Source organism: Solea senegalensis, linkage group LG4, assembly GCF_019176455.1.
Source record: "Solea senegalensis isolate Sse05_10M linkage group LG4, IFAPA_SoseM_1, whole genome shotgun sequence".
NCBI lineage: Eukaryota > Metazoa > Chordata > Actinopteri > Pleuronectiformes > Soleidae > Solea > Solea senegalensis.
Genome location: NC_058024.1, coordinates 8,395,680 through 8,416,369, shown reverse-complemented (window position 1 = coordinate 8,416,369; position 20,690 = coordinate 8,395,680). Strand labels below are relative to the sequence as shown.

General features: G+C 39.9%; 1 protein-coding gene across 1 annotated transcript; it reads right to left on the bottom strand.

Moving 5' to 3' along the window:
• Positions 1-7,815: 7,815 nt before the first annotated feature.
• eefsec (eukaryotic elongation factor, selenocysteine-tRNA-specific) lies at positions 7,816-20,476 on the bottom strand. The gene is made up of 7 exons (XM_044023871.1): positions 19,682-20,476; positions 17,059-17,266; positions 16,581-16,677; positions 16,173-16,337; positions 14,639-15,283; positions 12,673-12,829; positions 7,816-8,671 (listed from the first exon to the last, which is right to left on the bottom strand). The coding sequence occupies exons 1-7, from the start codon at positions 19,980-19,982 to the stop codon at positions 8,490-8,492; spliced, it is 1,755 nt and encodes a 584-aa protein (XP_043879806.1). The 5' UTR covers positions 19,983-20,476; the 3' UTR covers positions 7,816-8,489.
• Positions 20,477-20,690: the final 214 nt, after the last annotated feature.

The following is a 20,690-nucleotide window of genomic DNA, read 5'->3' as shown; positions in this document are numbered from 1 at the left end:
TCTATATTTGCTTGATTGTCACTTAAAACTCAACATATATTATTTGCTAAAACACGGATCAGCAATTGAATATTTTGGCCAAAACATCAAATCTTCATCAGACAAAGTGTCTTAAAACGTCTTCAGTCAGAAACAAAAACTCACGTTTGCTGCCTTAAACTAGCACTAATGTGGACATTGACTTTCATCACCGGCTTGTTATGAAGACAAATGTGTGTGAGATATGTACTTGTACTGTTAATGTTTATTGTGCAGCATTTCAATTTTGACAATTACTGCTTATTCTTTGGGCCAAACATATGCAAGTAGTTATTTTACACACATTTACTTCCCAAACCTGGCTGTCTCCATGACAACAGCAGTGTTTTTATTTTTCAAACCAAACATTCAGTTTGCATAACTGTCAATTCTAGCAAGACAATCTATTTGAATCAGTTCTTATTTTTTCAGAATAAAAGATTTTTTTTTTGTGAACATAAGCAAACAATTTCATATCAGATTTTTTAATTTATCTTCCGGGCCAGATACTGATGCTGGCGGGCCAGTTTTGGACCACTGGCCTAAAATATAAACTATGAACAGTGTGTAAAAACTGAGGAAATTAAGATATACAATACATGTTATTGTCCCCAAGGGGAAATAAGTTTTGGGCTACGTGATCCTGCATACCTCACAATCAATAAATAAAAGCTACACATATCAAAGTTAACATTTGAAAAAAGAATTTATAGAAAAAGAAGAGGAAAAACACTATAATAGAGACATAATAACATTAACCTATTCATCCAGCTGACACAATTGCAAATGAATGAATGATTACATTATTATCTCAATAATGCACAATTCTAGTTAGTAATGCACAGAATTGAACAGCATGGACTACACAGACAGATCTCTACGTCTGTAGCAAAACCTTATTTAAAATCCTGACGGCACAGAATTAGTTTTTAAAAAATGATTTGTTTTCATTTTTCTAGGTGGTAAAAGCTTGTGGTCAGGCATGTGATGGATGATCCAGTATTTTCTGTGCTCCTCTTATATAACAGTGCATCACTCTCTCCTCACAGAGTACATTTACTTCCAATACTTATCAGCACGTTCTGTTAATAGTACTTGTATGTTGTAGTAACATTTTTCATTGCATTGCAATGAAAAATTGCATTGCATTGCGTTTGAAATAAAGCTGCCGTGCCTATATCATTATTTAAATCATGAAAATAAACACTCTACCTGCATGTCATTGGCTATTTCTGTTTTCCCGTGAATCGATAATACAACAGGGTTTTATAATAGACAAGACAACAATAGAGAGACATTAGAGAGAGTGCATGGTACAACAGAAATGTCGAGATGCTGTGAGATACATGAGGAGTGAGTTAGGACTGTAGTGCATTTGTTTAGGAGGTGAATAAAATCAGAAAACTAACGTCTACCTCTGCGTTGCAGCAGGACACGAGGCTTCCCCAAGGCCCTCCCTCAAAGACGTTTCATTATATCGTCAAACAAGCATGAAAATCCAAGAATAGATGACATTTCTTTGACATCTTTTACAAAGTTATCCTATGAACGGATACATAAATGGGTTATCCCGAGTGGAAATGAGTTTTCACATGACCCCCACGCATCACATGACCCCCAGCAGCAGCAACGTTAGCCGCTGAAGTGAACCCCCAGTTTTTGAACCCTCCTCCCTGAAGCTTTACGTCTCCTCGGCAGTAACACAACGCTCAGAAGGGAACAGCTCCAGGCTTTTCCTTCAAATTCATTACTGTGTTGTTTTAACATAATTATTGGGAACTTCTTTGTGTTTACACAGAACCTTCGACCAAAATCCTTTAGTTTAATAACAGTTAAGTCTCTGCAATAAGTCAAGGGTATAACAGTGGTATCGTGATATCACGAGGGCTACCTTGACATAAAAATCATGAAGAAGAACTTAGGGTTAATCAGAAAAATGGGGAACAAAAATGCATTTTGATTCATTTAAATGAATGCAGCTGCAGTGGTTTACTGGAATAAATGAAAGACACTACCCTATGTTTGTATTAGTGTATAACGTTTTTGTAGCCTTAGCATCAGCCTTTTTTATGTGCCTTGATTTACGCAGGCCGCCATCTTGCACTGAAAACTTTCTCTAGCAGCCCAAACGGACAAGAAAGCCACCACTTTTTATCCCAGATATCCGTTTAAATGGGAGACTCAAAGCTTAAAAACTAGGTTGATTTCTAAAAATACAGCCTCTAAGTGCATCTGAGTGTCTGAAGTAATTACCTTGATGTCCAGCAGAGGGCGCTGTGAGCAGAACTTGGCCTTGGATCCATACTGAATGCAACTTTGGCCCCCAAAATAAGACAGCGATGATATGTTGTCTTGCTGTGAAAATGGAGGACACAAGAAAGTTAAAGTGACTGCCTGTTCTTCGACTATCAGCCTCTTCCTCTCATTCACTGTCCACTCGTCCTGAGGCGAGAGACAGAGAGAGAGAAGAGCAGCAAAAAAAACGACAGTTGTTTGTGCTGTGTGTGTTTGTGTGCGTGAGTGTGAGAATATGGAAATAGTACAATATATCAGCAGGTTGCCTTGTTGAGGTGCCAATACTAATTTGCATGTTTTTGTGTGTTTCTGTGTAAATTAGACAGGAATGGATATGCAAAAGACGTGAGCTTGCATTTCTTCAGGATGTACCTGTGTAAAACTCTATATTGATCAGCTGATGCTTGAGGAAGGAACTTAAGATTTTAGCTTTCGTAGCTAATGATGGGATTTCTCAGTATTTGGCGTGACCCAAAAATGCTGCCACACAGAATAAAATCCTTCAGTGGTGATTTGTTTTTAAAAAGTTGCTGACTTGGCCTCCAAAGTCCCAAACCATCAAATTGATCCACCAGCTGTAGGATGTGCTAGAAAAACAATGAACCCACAGAGACCCAACTTCACTTTTTGGCCTTTTTCTTTACAGAGCTCCCCACCATAAACATCCGTCCATCCATTATCTATCACTTTATTCTCACTTTTGTAAAGAAAACTCAACACTGACACTCCACTCTCCCAATCCATGTCGTCATGTCCATGCTGAGACTTTGCAAGACCTCCTGATTCTGAAGACTCCGGGCAAGGCTGGTTTTCCTGCTAACAGACAGTTGGGTGGGGGTCATGACAGCTCCCAGTCTCTCTGCAACAAGACATTTAACCATCACAATGACTCCGAAACTGTTAAATCTTTTAATTTAACAGTTAAAAATTTAATTATAAAAGTTCTGCTTTAAAGGATGGAGGAGGACACTGTCACGTGTCTGGAAGAAGACCTACACATTATCAAGCAGATGGTTTTAATACTGCGTTATCAGTGTATGATGCAACACAAAAACTGAGAATATGTTGTTTTGCTGTTGAACTGATGCAGTATATTCTAAAATGAGGTCCTGTCAAACTGACTGAAATCTTTAAATCCCTAGTTACTTTGCACATGAGTACTTTTTGTACACAAACAATAATACAATGCATTTCTGCAGATTCAGAGTCTCACCACCACAAGTTTTCTGTTTAACACAACCTTGACTTACAGTACATTTAAATATATATACCCTATATATCCTAATTAAAATAGTATTGTAATAAATACCACTCTATCAATGTATGAAATGAAGACATTCTGATATTTAATATACATATCTAAATATGCCAAGCTACTGTTGGAGGAGCAGAGAAATTAATATTAACCAAACAACAATGTCCACAGTTTACAAAGACATAAGTCAAAAACAACAAAAAAGACGTCCAGAGCTGATGAGAGACGAGGGAGAGGCTTTCCCAGAAATGGAGAAGTCAAATGAAAGAGGCTGCGGCGGTATTAATTAAACAGTGCCCATTTTAATCATAACTAATTATATTTGCAGGCGTGGTTGGAGAGGATTGGGGAGCTGGGGTTGATTGTATCTGTGTCTGTGCTCATTAGCTCAGTGGAGCTGTGTGATGGTGACATACGGCTTCTGTCACAGAGTAATCAGCGATGAGCATCGTCTCTGTCAGAGGAGGCTGATACTCTTCAAACTGTGACTTTACGACAGGTTGTTGTAGTTAAAAAAAAAGAAACAAAAAAAAACACACAAAATCCAAAACGGTGCAGCTTGGGTATCACATTGTGACCCCCCCAAAAAAAAAGTAGAAATTCACACAAATAGAGCTGCTTTCAGCTAATGAAATGTGCCGTCAAACAATTATAAAGGGGTATGACAGTCTGGAGTAAGCTATGAATATATTTCAGCACAAGAGAGCACATTAGCAGCCTGAACACCTCCCCACTGGGTAAACTGTTAATTAATGTTGCAGCCATTTATCAGTCAAATGGCTGCTAATTAGTCTTTTCTATCTCCTCTGCTTTGAACCACATTTTAAACTCCGTTCTTGCCCTCCTCCTTTGCTTTGTCAATAATCCTCCCACCATATATTCTTCCCCTCTGTGTTTCCTGCCTCTCTCTCTCTCTCTCTCTCCCTCTCTCTCTCTCTCTCTCGCCCGTTATCTCCGCTCATCAGTGACCGATTCCCAGCCTTTAAACATCCAGGAGCTCAGACGCTGACCCTCAACTACTGACTGACCTGGAGGTCACGAGCAAAAAGAAAAGAGACCGAAGGGAAATTATCATGTGTCTTATCTCTATGGACAAGATTTAAAAAAGGAGGATGATTTAGTGGTGAAGAATATGAGCATGAGGCCGCATTAACAGGCTGAAAGTCTCAGGAAGAGCAGTCACTGTGAGCACGTTCCCATGTCAGGGATCTAGTCCTTGTCATGAATCCATGAAAATGTGTGTGTTTGTGTGAGTGAGGCCCGAACGAGTTTGTGGGGGGGGATTCTAATTATGAGAATTGTATTTTTGAGTTCATAGTTCAAACTTCACTGTGTAACAGATTTGAAACTATACCAATAAATAATTGGTCAGTAATAGGGAACATGTTATTCTTAGAATAGATAATTGGAGCACTGTGTTCAGGACTCGGTTGATACAAGGGCCGTCCTGCATGGAGTTTGCATGTTCTCCCCGTGTGTGCGTGGGTTTTCCCCAGGTTCCCCAGTTTCCTCCCACAGTGCAAACACATGCAGATTTGGGGATTAGGCAAATCGACACTCTAAAGTCATCTATAGATATTTGTTTATAATTAAAATGCATGGACTACAATTTAAAAAAAAAAAAGAGAAATGCACAATCATTTTGGGGCCACTAAATAAAAACTGATAATCAACTGGGGGGAATTTTAACTTTTATGTATTTATATTATTTACATAATTTAACAATAAATAGTTAATGAATAGAGCAGAAAACATGATCGGTCATCACAAATTTAAAATGTAATGAAGCATTAGCACATGACACATCAACACATGAACATGCAAGGATAAAAACTTAAAAGATATGAACCCTTTTCAACAGATATGAGTTATTTTCTAATTTTCATAGAGGACAGAATAAAAATAGGCTAATTAAATTGCAACGTGTGCACATTGCTAATTGTGTGTTTAAATATGTGTGTGTGTGTGATGAGCAGAGGTGAGAACACACTCGTGGCTGCAGTCTCACAGTCTCCCTGTCTGTCTCCTCTGTCCACAATCAGCTACTGCCCTAAAAGCAGATTATTCAGCTGAGTCCACCCTGACCTCTGCACCTAAGCTCAGAGGGGACTGTAGTATGTGTGTGTGTGTGTGTGTGTGTGTGTGTGTGTGTGTGTGTGTCTCTGTCTCCCACACACTCACACTCACACACACACACACAACAGGATTAACATGCATCTTAAAAACATAGGTGAACCATGCTGCAGCCACACTCCTGTACCTCTATCATATGACACACAATGCATTTTATTTATTTAAATATGATGGAACATTATATTCTGTATCTGTTGCTATGATTTCTACAATAAGATATGTATAAATGTAGATTAAATATACAAAAAACCTGCATCTCAGACTATAGCACAGCAATGACTCACATATGAGTGGCCAGTGTTATGACATTATGGGAAATATTTAGGAACCTAAAAGATAATTTTCATTATTCCCTCATGACGCGCGCAATAACGAGAAAAATGTTTTCAATTAAAAAAAAAAAAACTAGAATGGAGGGAGAATGAAAGAGGTGGAGCGAGAAAGAGAAACTGGAGAGACTGGAGAGTAAAAAAGCGACAGATTTTTTTTTTTCGTCTGGTTTTCTATAAGAGGAACAAGAGGAGATAAGACTAAAAGGACTGTCACTCAGAGGAACAATCCCTCCAGTGTCCCCTCTTACTCCTGCTGCTCCTCCCTCCCTCCCTCTCTCTCCAATTTCCACAGATTCCTGCTGAGATAGAGCTGCTGTTCACAGGGACAGTTTGCTGACATCATCTGCTACACACTGAGTGTCCTGCACTCTCGCTGCACCGCCTTACAACACACGTCTGTGACAGTTACACATGAAACAAAAACAAAAAAATCACAGAGGTGTTCATATTTTCAAAAGCAACCTTTTAAGTATGGCTTTACATTAATTTGTGTCCCTTTATTTTGCTTCCTGGGTATTTTACATCATTTTATTCTATTTCTATCAATCCCTATTTTACGTTTTTATTTTAATTCTTATTATTTATCATTTTAAATGTAGATTCGGCTTAATTTAATTTCCAATTCTGCCCCTGTTTTTTCTTCATTCTTCTCCAATCCTTTTTTGTGTGTGTTTTTAATATTTATTTGATCTCCTCTAGCCCTTGTATGAACAAATTAAATGTGTTTGTGTGTTTGCCTGTGCGTGGTTAAGGAGTTTGTGTCAGTTTTTTGTGTGTGTATGAAAAGTGATGTAAAGTTTTGTTTGATTGACCTCATACAGACATCAGTTTTTCAGCCTGGGCGTCATTTTTGTTTATGAGCAAGGAATTTCTTGGAAATCTTGTTGGGTGTTGTTGTGTTTTCAGTACATTTCTCATGAAACGATGCAGAGACATCATGTAAAAATAGTACCAAACACGTAAAATCTGATGTGGATCCAGATAATGATCTGCATTTTGGGAATCTGAAAATGATATTATGACTGTGGCTCCTGGTGACTCATAAATCAGCAACCCAATATAGTGATGCTGCAGATCTCTACCACTAATCCAGGTTCACTTTTGGCTTGCAAATCTCCCTTTTTATACAGCCTATTATCATTTCTTTCTTTTTTTTAAAAGGCTTTAAAATTGTATCACAATAATTTCAAAATGCTTTTTAAAACATAATATGTGTAACTTGAACACAGCAATTTAACAACAACTCCTTTGCAAGACAACGCCATATGAAATGCAGCTCCCGCCTCTATATGATACCGTATATAAAAATTGTTATAGGCATGTTATTGCAAGGATTCCAGATTTCAGAAACTGTCCATTCTGCCCTGAAGCATGAATGACAGCATAACAAACCAACCACATAAACCCACAGTTGGGGTTCAGCGTCACATGCAGAAACTGTGACAAAGGTAAGGATGTCGAGTGTGGCTTTTCAGGCCAATAACTGCAGCAGTACATTCATAATCAATCAATCTGTATTTTTATTTAATTTTGATAAAATTATCATTTGTTTGGTCTGCCATTTTAAAAGGAGGTGAAGTCATCAAATGTATAGTTTTCTCAGTAAAGCAGTTCAAAACTTCACATTATTAACGTTTTACTACAGTCTTCACAATTTTACATTTTTCCTGATTATCACAATACGTGCTGCATCATTCTCTGCCAATCTATATTAACTACAGCAGTCTCACAACTAAAACAGTGTCAGCCATCCCAGGTCACACAGAAAGTAGCAGTCAGAAGTGGAGTATTAGCACAGAGAGCCTGTCTTTATTTTTCAAAGATTAGTATCCAATTCAATGTATGTGCAACTTCTCATATCATTGCTATTCGGGTCAAAAATGCCATTTAAAAAAAAAGGGAAAACATCTTGAAATCACACAGCAGGAGCCAACGAATACAAAGCCAAAGCATGACATGACCTTTGGCTCAGCTGGAGACACAGGCACAGTCAGTGAGTAAATAAATGTGAAGAAAAAAATCTGCAAGTTCAGGATTTCAGTGTGTTCATGCCAGAACGGGCTCAGCTGATCTGAAAACTGAAAGATTTTAGTGCTGATCAAACGAATTGATGCAGACTTTGTCCACAAAGAGGAGGAAAGGAAGTGATTTTATAAGACAAATCAAAAGCATCAGGTACAAACTGTGCAGTCTCCATCCTTGTGATGGAGCAAACTGGATTAAGTCCATCTCCATAAAGCAAGATAAGACGACCACTGTTTCAAATGCGTTCAACATTCCACAATCATTACATTTCATCAGACTGTCTCCAAACCCAAAAAAAATAAGCCAACACAAGAAAGTTACACACGCTCCTGCCCTGATACAGAGGCTGGTATTCCCCTCACCTCTGCATGACCTCTTCATGTCTCCAGCACTGTGACACAGTATCACACGCTAAGTGTGTGCAACGGAGGTCAAGTCTGGACCATCTTCTTATGTGGATCAAAAACATAGCGTTTAAAATGCAAGTGAATGCCAACAGGCTGAGAGTCTGCTTTGGGCTCCTCTTCATTTCCTGGTCCACCTTTGTTTCCACCCTTCCCTCTCTTCTTAGTGGTGGCAGATAACAACTGCTTGGTTTCTGGGCCAAGACCCTCTGAGGGAAAGATAAACAGACAGGTCAAGCCAAGGGGGATAAATATCTTTAAGTGAGTGTAAAGCAAATGTGGAGTTTCCTCTTCACACATTACAACTGTGGAGAAAAGTATTATGGCATAAAGACTGAAAACAGCTTCTCTCCGGTCTTTTAAGTGTGTCTAGAAATATGGCTCAATGACGCACTGGGTAGTTACCATAACTCCTCCTCAATTGCTGTACCAAAAATAAAAGCCCTCAGTGTGCTTTACCAGTGATTTACCTGTTCACTTGTGAGTAACGACACCAGCTCCAACACTACTGTCTTAGACGATATATCTTCCCTCGATGCTACACATGCAGAAAAGCTTTTAAAGCATGTAAAATTCCTAAAAATGTAAAAATTAAGTATAGAAGAACAGAAAGAAGGGCAGACCCCTGCTGTGAGGCTGCAGGTACGTGTCAGTGTGTTTACATGCAAGTTAGAAATCTGATTTTAGTCAGACTAAAACAATAATGTCACGTTAACACGTCCGACTAAAATCGAGCTAGTCTTAGTTGGACTAACATACCTGGATTATACGATCCATCTGCCTTTAACCCCAAGCGGTCGAGGCAGATGGCTGCACATCTCTGAGCCTGGTTCTGTCAGAAACTTCTTCCTGTTAAGAGGGAGATTTTCTCTCTCTACACTGATGCCGAGTGCCTGCTCATTGTGTGAACTGCTGGGTTCCTCTGCCCTCCTTGATGTTGTCTATGTACAGGGCCTTGAGATAATGTATGTTATGATTTGGCGCTATACAAATAAAATTGTATTGAATTGAATAGTCTGATTACTCCTGTATGTATACACTAAACCGAACTGGAGCCATATTTGGCTATGGAGGTGGAGTCAGACGTTCATGGCCAATGTCTCCTCTTACATTTACATAAAAAAAACACTGATGAACATAAAGTTCAGCTTCTTTGGTCCCCACTAAACCAAAGTTTTAACTTAACTTTAAATTTTTACTCACTCAAATTTGACTGGGTGCTTTGTAACACATTTTCCTTTGGGGTGACAAATAAAGTGTCAAATAAATATCCTCCATTTTACACACACTTTAAATTAAAAATAAATAAAGAAATAAATGAATGAATGAATGAATGAATGAATGAATAAATAAATAAAAAAAAAACAGTACTGTGCATAAGGTGCTTTGGGTTTGTTTATGTCTGTGAAATTAGCCACTGCCAATGCTTAAATCATATAGCATGTGTATGTAATGCTCAAGCATCTTTTTACCACAGCAGATATTTTTCAACATGACATAGGACAAAGGTTTCACCAGTAACATTAATTAGGGTTCCAATCCAGTTTTAAGAGAACCAGGCTCACACTATTGTTCAATTTTAGGTCACACTAAGTACTTGTCACTTTCACCTGTAGAAGCTATTTTTTTACAATTATAAACAATTATAACGTATCCTCATTAAAGCAGTACAGAAAAATCTATTGCATAAATAGATACCTTGTGTAAGAAATCTGGAATACAGTGTTATGTGCAGCACTTAGGTCAAAGTAATCATTTCAGTGAACACATATATCTGATGAGTGATAGAGATCTTTCCTGTTATGTGTACAGTAGGTGCTGTATCAGTGCTGAAGCCTGTTTAGTGAGCTGACCTCGAGATCAACCGATGTCTTCATCCTCCTGATGTAACTGATCAAAATGTCTGCGCTGCTCCTGGAGTCTCGGTCTTATGGTTCTTCCTCCGCCTCATTTTGACACAAGATAGACCCTGATATTATGGTGTCCTCTATCGGCCTACGCTCACTCATCGCTCCCCCTGCACTTGGGCTTCATTCTCAGCCTAAACAGCTTCCTGTGAATGCTTCTGTTCATTCCTCTTCATGCATGCACAACAAATTCTTCACTGGCACCAGATCTGCTCCTCCGTCTTTCTGTGTGTGTATATTTTGAGAATTAAAAAAACAAAACAAATCAAAACTGGCTGCTTGTTTGCTGTTTTGCACACGGAAGGTAAGAAATGTTTTGGGTTCACTGCTTTACATGCTGCCTGTCTGACCTCACGTACAACGGCGCCAGCATTATTCTCGTTATCTCTATGCCAATGTGAGGGTTGTTATGGTTGCAGAGCAGCCAGAAATCTCTTCTTGTTATCTATGATCAGCTGAAAACGTCCATTTACCACCACATAAAACACTCGTACACCCAAACTAAAATGTTTTGTGTTCACATACAAGGGACACAAAGGAGCTGCATATTTTTCTTCAAATGTTTATAGGAATTTATCTGTGAAAACACATAAATCCTTTACCACATCTACTGTATAATAAAAAAACACTGCAGAGGCTTAATGGAATGGGACTATCACTGAAGTATTTGTTTCGAGATAAGTGCAAGTGAAGCGTGCACTCGTGATTTGACTAGTGACCTACTCATCGGGCAGCATTTATCATACAAGGTCCAAATTTAACAGTAAACAGAATAACTTTGTGGAATTGGCAAATAAAATGAGGTCAGCACATTTATTTTGGGGGTGACGAATAAAAGCAGACTTACACCACTGTGTTTTTATTGGTTAGAGGAGATAAGAGCGTGTAGGAATGCTAATCTACCTGCTCCCTGCACCCGCAGGAAAACTGCAATACATTCACTGTGAGTGAATCAAATACCAACAGTGACTGTTGCTCAGTGGTGACATATATAGAGGATACACTGACAAACAAAAGTGGCTGCACATAATTAGCAAAGAAGTGATAAAGACTTAATTAGTCGATTGACATAAAATGAATCAGCAACTTTCTTAATAATCAATTAAGTGCATAAACTACATTCTAAATAAAGTACTCAACGCTCTCTGATTAAAGCTTTATAAACGTTTGCAGCGCTGCCTTCACTCTGATTAATTTGTGCTCCCACAGCAACATTCACCACTAAGTAGCGACACTCCTTCTCTGCCGTCTGTGGCAGGGGTTTTATTTTTTATTTATATATATATATATATATATATATATATATATACATATATATACATATATATGTATATTTGTTTGATACAACGTGAAACAATTCAGTTGAATTTATCCATATGAGAAAAAAGACAATAAAATATTTGCATTGAAACGCCTTATAGAAGGCAACATTTAATAACTGTTACAGAGAATAGGATTTACTGTGTTTTACACACAGAAAGGGAGCTCATCATGACACCTGCGCTGATGAAAAATACCGGTGTCCTTACCAGCATCTTGCTACTGCTGACTCTTAATGACAATGACCTCACAGGAACCTCAAGGGACACCAAAAATGTCTGTTAGATCTTTAATGAATGGTTAAAAAGTAGGAAAATTACTCATTATGAAGTTCTTATTAATATTGAATGACCTGTTTATTGTGTCTACGGTGAAACATGACGTAAAACTAGTTTATTACTCATATAAAACTATCATAACCCTTTTTTATGTATATGAATGCATTAATGAAGTATATCAATAAAATAGTTCATGTGTCATTTATATCTCTACATCAGTTATTTGACCTATATCCTAATCAGCAGAATAGTACCATCTCTGCTCTAATGCCCGTGGGGAGTCTCATATGAACACCACTGAATGTCTGCTTTATGCTCATGCCAGAAGATGTGAGTGTCAGTATGTCTGTGATTTCTGTGTATGCAAGTGTGAGGGAGAGAAGAGGATGTACTATAGGTGAGGTTCTCCTTTCTAAATGTTTTTGTTTTCTCTTCCCTCCTGGTGTGGAGCCGTGGGTTTGGAGCAACAGAAGGTAAAATAAACAGAGAACAGACTTCCACCGGAACACCGGCAATCCCCAGCGGAATCCTGGGAATGTGGTCCAGGATTACCACATCCTGAAAACTACTTGTAGAACCCCAAAAGCAAAGGGAGGATTGAGAAAGTGCTCTGGATATGTGTCCTGATGGACAGGGATACTTCTTTATGCAAGGCAGTGTGAAACTCCCATTAATATCTGCTGAGACACATGTTAAACGTCTTACCTGGTATGCGAATTTTGAACTTCCCGCTCTGTCCAAAACCACCCTCGATCACGCCACTCTCACCCGTCGACAGAGTGACCTTCAACCCCACGAAGAGCTGGAGGTTGGTCTCCTTCTTGAACAGGTTGCGACCAATCACAGTGTAATCATCGCTCACCTAAACCAGAGAGAGAGAAAGAGCCTTGTGAGCTGGAAGATTAATGAAAGACACAATGGAAGATGTGATGCTCGGCAATTAAAGCCCTAGTGCGTAAGTTAGTGATTTCTGTTGATGATGATATTATTCTGGATTATTTATCCAAGGAACCAGATTTTTTTCAAACAGCAGCATTCACTTCTAAAACTCTTTGTGGGCACTTCTTTGCGTTTCCAGTTAAACTCCAAACTGACGTCTGGCTTTACTACCACAACGTTGCTGTTGCCTACATCTGTCTTGACATAAAAATAATCAACAATGGATGAACTCACTTTACAATAGCTTGATATTTGTTTATATTTAAAAGTTATTCACATGGTTTTACATAATTTGCATGTGTGTGATCCAATGATTTTATTCTGTTCTTCCTTTTCCTTCATCTGGTGCCACTGATATATCTTATAGGTTGTTAGGGTTTTACCACTTGTTCATTGTAGCAGCACGGCGGGGAAGGGTCGACAATCTGTGCTCCTGTCCTCTCATTACCGGAACCCTAATCCTCGTCGTCAGCCACGTTATTCGATGGCCCGCCGTCTACTTGTCTAGGAGCCTCTCTTTCATCCTCCTGAAGATTTTATGCTATATTTGTTTGTATTTCTTGCTTATCATCCATCACTAAGTCAATCTGACCTACCACTAATGTGATAAGAAGAGGGCACCACTCTGTCTCCTGCTCTCTCTCCAACGCCAGCTCTTCCTTTCTCTTATTACTAACCCTTATTCATGATTGAACATTTGACCCTGACGTTCCTTAAGCGTGACTGATGCTCTGATAATTTTTTTTTTTTCTAAATTACAGTCGCTATACACATGAGACAGACCATAGGAAATGTGACTACATGAGGCCGTCGTATCTCAGAAATGCCAGAAAATGCATTCTTTTACCAAAGGGAATTCTTCAGTCCTGAAACTTCACTGCCTTTTTCTGGGCGACAAATACAACGTCACATGGCCACGATCTGACCTCTGGCACACACTGTTCTGATCCTCAGGCAATGACTAGAGCTGTCAACAGCCTGAGGTGTGAACAGCAGGAAAATGGTTCACACACTTGACCCCTGACCTAACTCTAACGCTGCATGATACCTACAGTGTGCTGCAGTGCAGACAAATAAAAATGCAAACTGCAAGAAGTCAAGGAGGGTGCTTTTAGAAAGATTGTCAAATAAGATGTTAAAGAATTAGATAAGGTGAGATACAGATCAGTCTGAACTTAAGCTTGAAATTAGAACAGAATGTAACAGCAATAACACAAACTAAAATCAAGATGGCGCGTGTGTGTGTGTGTGTGTGTGTGTGTGTGTGTGTGTGTGTGTGTGAGAGAGAGAGAGAGGAAGAGAGAGATAATGCTGAGGCAGAGAGAAGAAAAGGTAGAGTCAGGTTAACACACAGATATGTTGGTATTCCTGTGCCACTCAGGTGTGTCCAAATAGCGCCAGCCTCTGACAGCTAGACAGGGCTAGTGGCGTCAGGCGGCCACCCACACACACCTCTGTGCCTCAGCACATGCTAAGGCATGCGTCTGCAGCCATGCCTCAAACGCTGCTCATCAGGGCTGCATATACATGCTTGTTTGTGTGTACGTGTCTGTTTATGAATATACAATAGGGGCTCTGTCTGAGAAGCACGCTCCAGTGCCATCAGCAATGAGAAAAATCCAAAGCAACCAGAAGCAGAGGAACAAGGAGGTGGAGAGGGCAAAGGAGCAGGGACAACAATCAAGTCATGCAAAAGAACACTTTTAATAACAACTACTGAATATCCACTTACCCTCTCCACTTGTCCCTCCTTATGTTTGGTCTTGTAGATGCGCAGATTAGACAGTGCAGTCTCAGTATAGCTTTTATCTTCAAACCCCTGTAAAAGACGGCCTTGGAAGGCCAACCGGCATGCATTGGCGTGGATGTCACTGTCCAGCTTGGAGCCAATCACGAGGCAGAGTGAGGGACATGTGACAGGCCGCTCAAACTCTAGCAAGGCCCACTGCTCTGGGTCAGGTCCTGAACTCGCCTCTCCCTGTCCTGTGACATATTCATCCTGGTAGAAGTACTCCCTGTCGAAGGTGAAGGGTTTTTCCAAGGAGCAGGATAGTGATGGAGGTGTTCTAGAGTCACAGGCGGCCTCGGAGGAACCCACAGGAGGCAGACCAAAGAAGGTAACCTTCGCCATGACTGTCTCATGACCCACAGTGATGTGAAACTTGGCACGAGTGGCAAGAGAGCCCTTGAAGTAGCCTATCTTCTTGACAGAGATGACAGCTGCATAGAGGGTGCGCAGGGATCCTGGGGTGCACACCACACCCCGCTCTAATAGTTTAGGATCAAACTGTGTCACACACACTCCCACACGATCCCCCTGCATGGCCCCTGTTACTGGCTTCCGAAACATCTGCACCGATTTTATCTTCTTTGTCACCTGATATCAGAGAGCATAGAACACAAAAAAGTATCAGAGTAAACAGGGTTTGACTCAAACATACATGTCTGACAACAACTTAATTCAAATTCATAGCTGTTATCTTTTCCCAAAATAAGCGATTTAGATTGATTTTATGATTAAATATGACATTAAATATGACATATGACATTTCCATGAGACACGTTTTATTTAATATTTAAAAACTTGAAAATATACATGGATAAATATATACAGCATGAAATGAAATACACAAAAACATTATCTTAGTTATTATCTCCACACTACAGGAATGCTATTTTAGTGAGGCCAATCTATTCGATTTTTTACATTTGAACTTTTATCAAAATAAAATACAGCACTGGTTAAAAAGTACTGTTTTTTCAGTATCGTTGATGTAGAGTCTATTGTTCCAATAAATTGATCATTTTCAGAAAAAACACAAAACACACAAACAAATGATTTGTCTGTCTATCTTTATACAATAGTGGTCATCGCATCTGTGGTTGTCCTCTACCACACAATCCCATATCAGGAGAAATCAACCAGGAGGAAGCTCTACAAAGACTGTTAATTTAGCCATTTGCTGCCACCAAGAGGTGAATGTGATAATTGCAGACAAAAGTGCTGAGCGGAGCTGGAAGTTTGCATCTGTTCTGTATTACCAAATTCTTGTTCAGCCAGTCCACCCCCAGCCCCCTCATCTTTCCCTTACATTAAACTGACACATCCTCTGAACCCACTCAGCCATCTCTGCCTCTGTCTACCCACTTCCAGTCGACTGAACTTCTGAACCTCTGTGGTTTCTACAAAAGCCTTACCAGCTCTCAAGAATGCCACTTTCCTGTACACATCAAAGATTCTGAATTCCTGCCTGTCTGGATCATACCTTCAGTGCAGGGATTTCCACGGTGTCATTAATGGCCAGCGACCCTTGCAGGATGGTGCCGGTCATGACTGTTCCCTGACCACGGATGGAGAAGCAATGGTCTACAGCCATCAGGAGGTCACCTGCAGGATTTCTCTGAGGGAGGTATGTCTGTTTCTTCAAAAGCTGAGACAGACACAAAAAAGGGTTAAAGTAACACATTTGCACACAAAAACATCATCATATTGCAAAGCCAAATTGACACAAATTACTATAAAACCAGATTTATGCATATCAAGCAAAAACTAAGTCTGAGTTTAAGGTGGATTCTGTACCACTGTGCCTCATAATATTCACACTGATCTAAGCCCAGTACATGGGCAATATTAGTAGTAATGGAGAGGGCACCAGTGTGTTTCCAGAATTTACCTCAATTAAGTCTGGCACTCCCTGTGGTTCCTCTGTGTCCGGAGCCTCTGGGCCGCCAGGTTTCGCTGCCACAGCAATCACTGGACATTCCTTAAATCTGGCCCACAGAAAAGAGTTATCCACCAATTACTTCATGCTTTGATGTTGAAATAATGATTTCATTTGCTTAAATAAACAGATTTTCTTTAACTGGGCCTGACATATAGACAGCTAAAGAGATGTATTAATCAAGACACACTGAATGAGACATTTGGAAGGAATAGGCAGCAGTGACTCAAGGGGTAGAGTGGGTCATCCACTAATCAAAAGGTCAATGGTTTGATCCTTAGCTCCTAAAGTTTGCATTTTAAAGTGTCCTCGGGCAAGAACACCAAATTCTCTCAGTGCACTTGTGTAAAGTGATTAATGTCTCACAAAAGCCTTATATATAAAGCGCTGTATGCCAAAATGCATTTATAGTTTACTAATTAATGCCAACCTGGTGGTCTCCAGTGTTTTGTGCATTCTCTTGGTCATCTTCTCGATGGCACTCTGTCTCTTGTTGGGTGGCAGGAGGTCTATCTTGTTCAGGACGACCACCATGCGAGGGCAGGTCAGCTGTCCTATCAGCAGACACTCTGCAGTTTGAGTCTGTATCCCCTTCACCACATCCACCACCAGCATCATCAAGTCAATGATCTGGGCACCTGGAGAAAGCAAAAAATAATACAACCAACAATTAACCAATAATACTTGACATGGGAGAAAAACACAGTTATTTGCTTTTTAAGAGATCTTTCCATGTCTCTGTTGTGCTTCTGTAAAAAAGAGCAAAAACTCTTCATAAAGCCTATGAAGTGAGTATGAATTTGCCAACTGCAACACTAACAGGAACGGACACAGACAACTTAAGTTGAACAGTTGAACAAGAAGAGAAATTAGAAGTGGGGTGCATAGAGGCAAAGAGACTAAAAGGCTAGAGGGTTGAAACTAGAGCTGGAGCTCACTTGGTTGTCTTTCCTTCCCCTCGTTCCTTTTCCTGACTTTGGCAGTCTCTCTTTCCTGTGCTCCCCTCTTTTCTCTCCCTCCATTTGGCTCTCTCTCCTTCCTGTGCTCTCCCCACTTGAGACAGGAGGTGAAGTTTAATACATACACCAATTCCCACACTTTCCTTCCTCCCTAATCTACAGCATGTGCCACCTCACCTCACTGGCTCATAGGTATAAAAATTCTGTGTTTGAGCACCTCTTTGTCTGCTTTCCCGGGGATACATGTAACATATGTCTAACAGCGACTTTAAGCATTTAAAACAGTTAACACAGTCCCAATTCAAAACATTGGAGCATCTGGGATGCCACCCACAGAAGGTTTTCCAAAACATAAAAGCATATGCTGCACATACAGTATAACTTATTTGGTTTATTTCCACATGTCAGCAACAAGTGGAGATTGAAGGTGAAAGTGTGTCTCCTTTACAGCATCACAAGATGACAAGGTTACAATAACTGACTGTTAAAACATTACAAACATTAAATATCTACCCATGCACACCAACATATCTGCCTTCAGATAACTCTGCTTTCACGAATCTATATTTTAATGCATCTTCACTACAGACTAATTTTTCGTCTTTTCTGGTCAAGTTTGTGTTTTAAGAGGAGGCTTTTAAAGTCTTCTCCTGTCACTGTCTGTCCTTATTACAATCTTTTAGTTTTAAAAGTGAGATCCTGTTTTGTTGTCGGTTTTTTTAATGCATCTGTCAGACAAGGTCAAAATGACAGTAAGTAATCATCTGGTATAGAAAAACCTACACCTGAAATTCATTCTCTCTATTTCTACATCTCAACTTAGATTGTGACAGAGAGAATGTGCCCCCTGCTGGAGACGTATTTGCACATACAGTAAGAGAGATATTGTGGCTCATTCTATCACTTCTGGGTTTTGTTTCTGGTTTGTTCAATTTTAGTTTAGCATCTTTTTTTCAGTTTAGCTGAGAGCAGCCATACTGGGTGGGTTCGCCACCAAATTTTGGCCTTGTTCAGACCTGGTATTAACATCCGTCTTCACTGATCAGATCACATGCAGACAGCCTTAATTATGACTGTCCACACCTTAAAATGCGTCTCCTGTGACCATTACATATGATCAGATCTGGGCTTCCTCGACCTTTATTCAAATACAGACTGACGTCAAGTTTGTTTTTTGGAAGAGCAAAATTATGTATTTAGGAAGTCTGACTACACAGAAGTGTCTGATGACAATCTGTGTAAATATTGTGGTGTTGAGATCCTCCATCAGTCTGTTATGTTGCTCATTCTGAAAATCATCATGTTCAGTGCTTCAATCAAGATTCTGTCTCTATCAAATTGTGTTTCCACTTATATGTGAGCTCTGTATGAACCACTTCTTTGTGTTTTCAGTCCTACTCCAACCTGTTTGCAGCGGTCTCATTTAACTAGTATAATGTTGCTCTTACCTCATGTCAGTTTTGACATAAAACAAATCACTATACAGCAATCTAAACACTCAATACTGAGGAACACAGAGGGCCACGTGGCACTGATAGGCTTAATCAGCATTGAATGAACTCATCTGACTAATGTAAGACATTTGTTTATATCTAAAATTGGCATACTGCAGATTTAACATTATATCATTACACAATCATAAAAGCTCAAACATATTTTAGGCCTGTTGTGCTGAACAATATGTAACTTATATATTGTTACACTGAGGGTTAAGACTGCTTCCTGCAGTCAACTTTTCATCTGTTGATAATTTTATTAACAAATCAGTGAGTTAATTGGTCCTTGAAATGTCAAAAATACTTGAAACATGTCGGTCAGTATTTCCCAAAACTCATCAAATGTAGTGTTTGTGCTTTTATCAGAGCTGAGCAAATGAATCGGAATCACATGTAAGAATAATAAAAAAAAACATGTTTCAAGAAAAAAGATAGATAGCATTTAATTTGGTATTTGATTAACAATCAATTCATTACCGGAGCCTTACAGTAATAATACCATGCCTATAGCCAGGCATCCTATGATGGATGTAAGATTCTGATCTGCTGTCAAAGTGACATTTGGCATCAAAACATGCAGAGAACTCAAAGAGCTCACCCCCAATGATGGTTCGGATCAGCGAGGCGTGTCCTGGACAGTCCACCAGAGTGAACTGAAGGCTGTCATACTGCTGTTCTTCGTCTCGCAGCTGATCGGGTAAATCCACCGTGAAGGAGGAGAAGCCCAGGTCCAGCGTGATGCCTCTCTCACGGGACTGCGGGTTCTTGTCGAAGGCAGCCGTGGAGGCGGTGCTGCTCAACGACCTGGCCAGCGACGTCTTCCCGCTGTCGACATGTCCGAGCACTCCAATGTTGAAATTTAACGTTTTAGTGCGGTTGACTCCACCACACTCAGACATTTTGACCCTAGTCTGATGTGCTATAAAATGGGGTCGTGTGTTTTCTTTCCTCAAACCTGGACCTTGAACTCAGCTCCACACGGAAACAGCAGGCGGTTCAATAAACTGTCTCCCTTGCGTTAATTAAAACTGAAACACACAACGCTACAAGCTGTCTTATTTAGTTTGTGGCACAACTGAACTATATGTAGTATGTCAGTTACAGGACAGCATGCTAAAGCGGTAGCTAGCAAAAGTTTTAGAGAGGAGAGGGGAAACGGGTCTGCCACAACGAGTTTTCTTGAATGAAATCTTAATTGTTAACTTCTTAAATTGTCAGGGGAGCCATGTCTTATACAACCCTGCATTCATTTGCAAGTCTCGTGTACTCACCACAAACTTTCTGATGTTGTTTCTACTACGACAATTGCAGCGCAACACAAACGGAAGTTAGAACTCCTGGGGGGGCGGGGGTTTCTCTGTATGAGTGATGCACATTTTAGCCAATGAATGAGTTGCCTGCGTTCACATGAATGGTCTAAGTGGGCGGCGCATCCGCTTATACCTTTTCCATAGTAACCCACATGGAAACCGATTTCCCTTGATGTTCAAAGGAGGAAACTGTCCAGAGACTTTGGGAGAAGTTGCGTACTTTACTCACTCTGGACATACATAAAGTAATTGTTCCGATATCGGCAAATTATTGGACTTTATAAACAACTGGCAAAG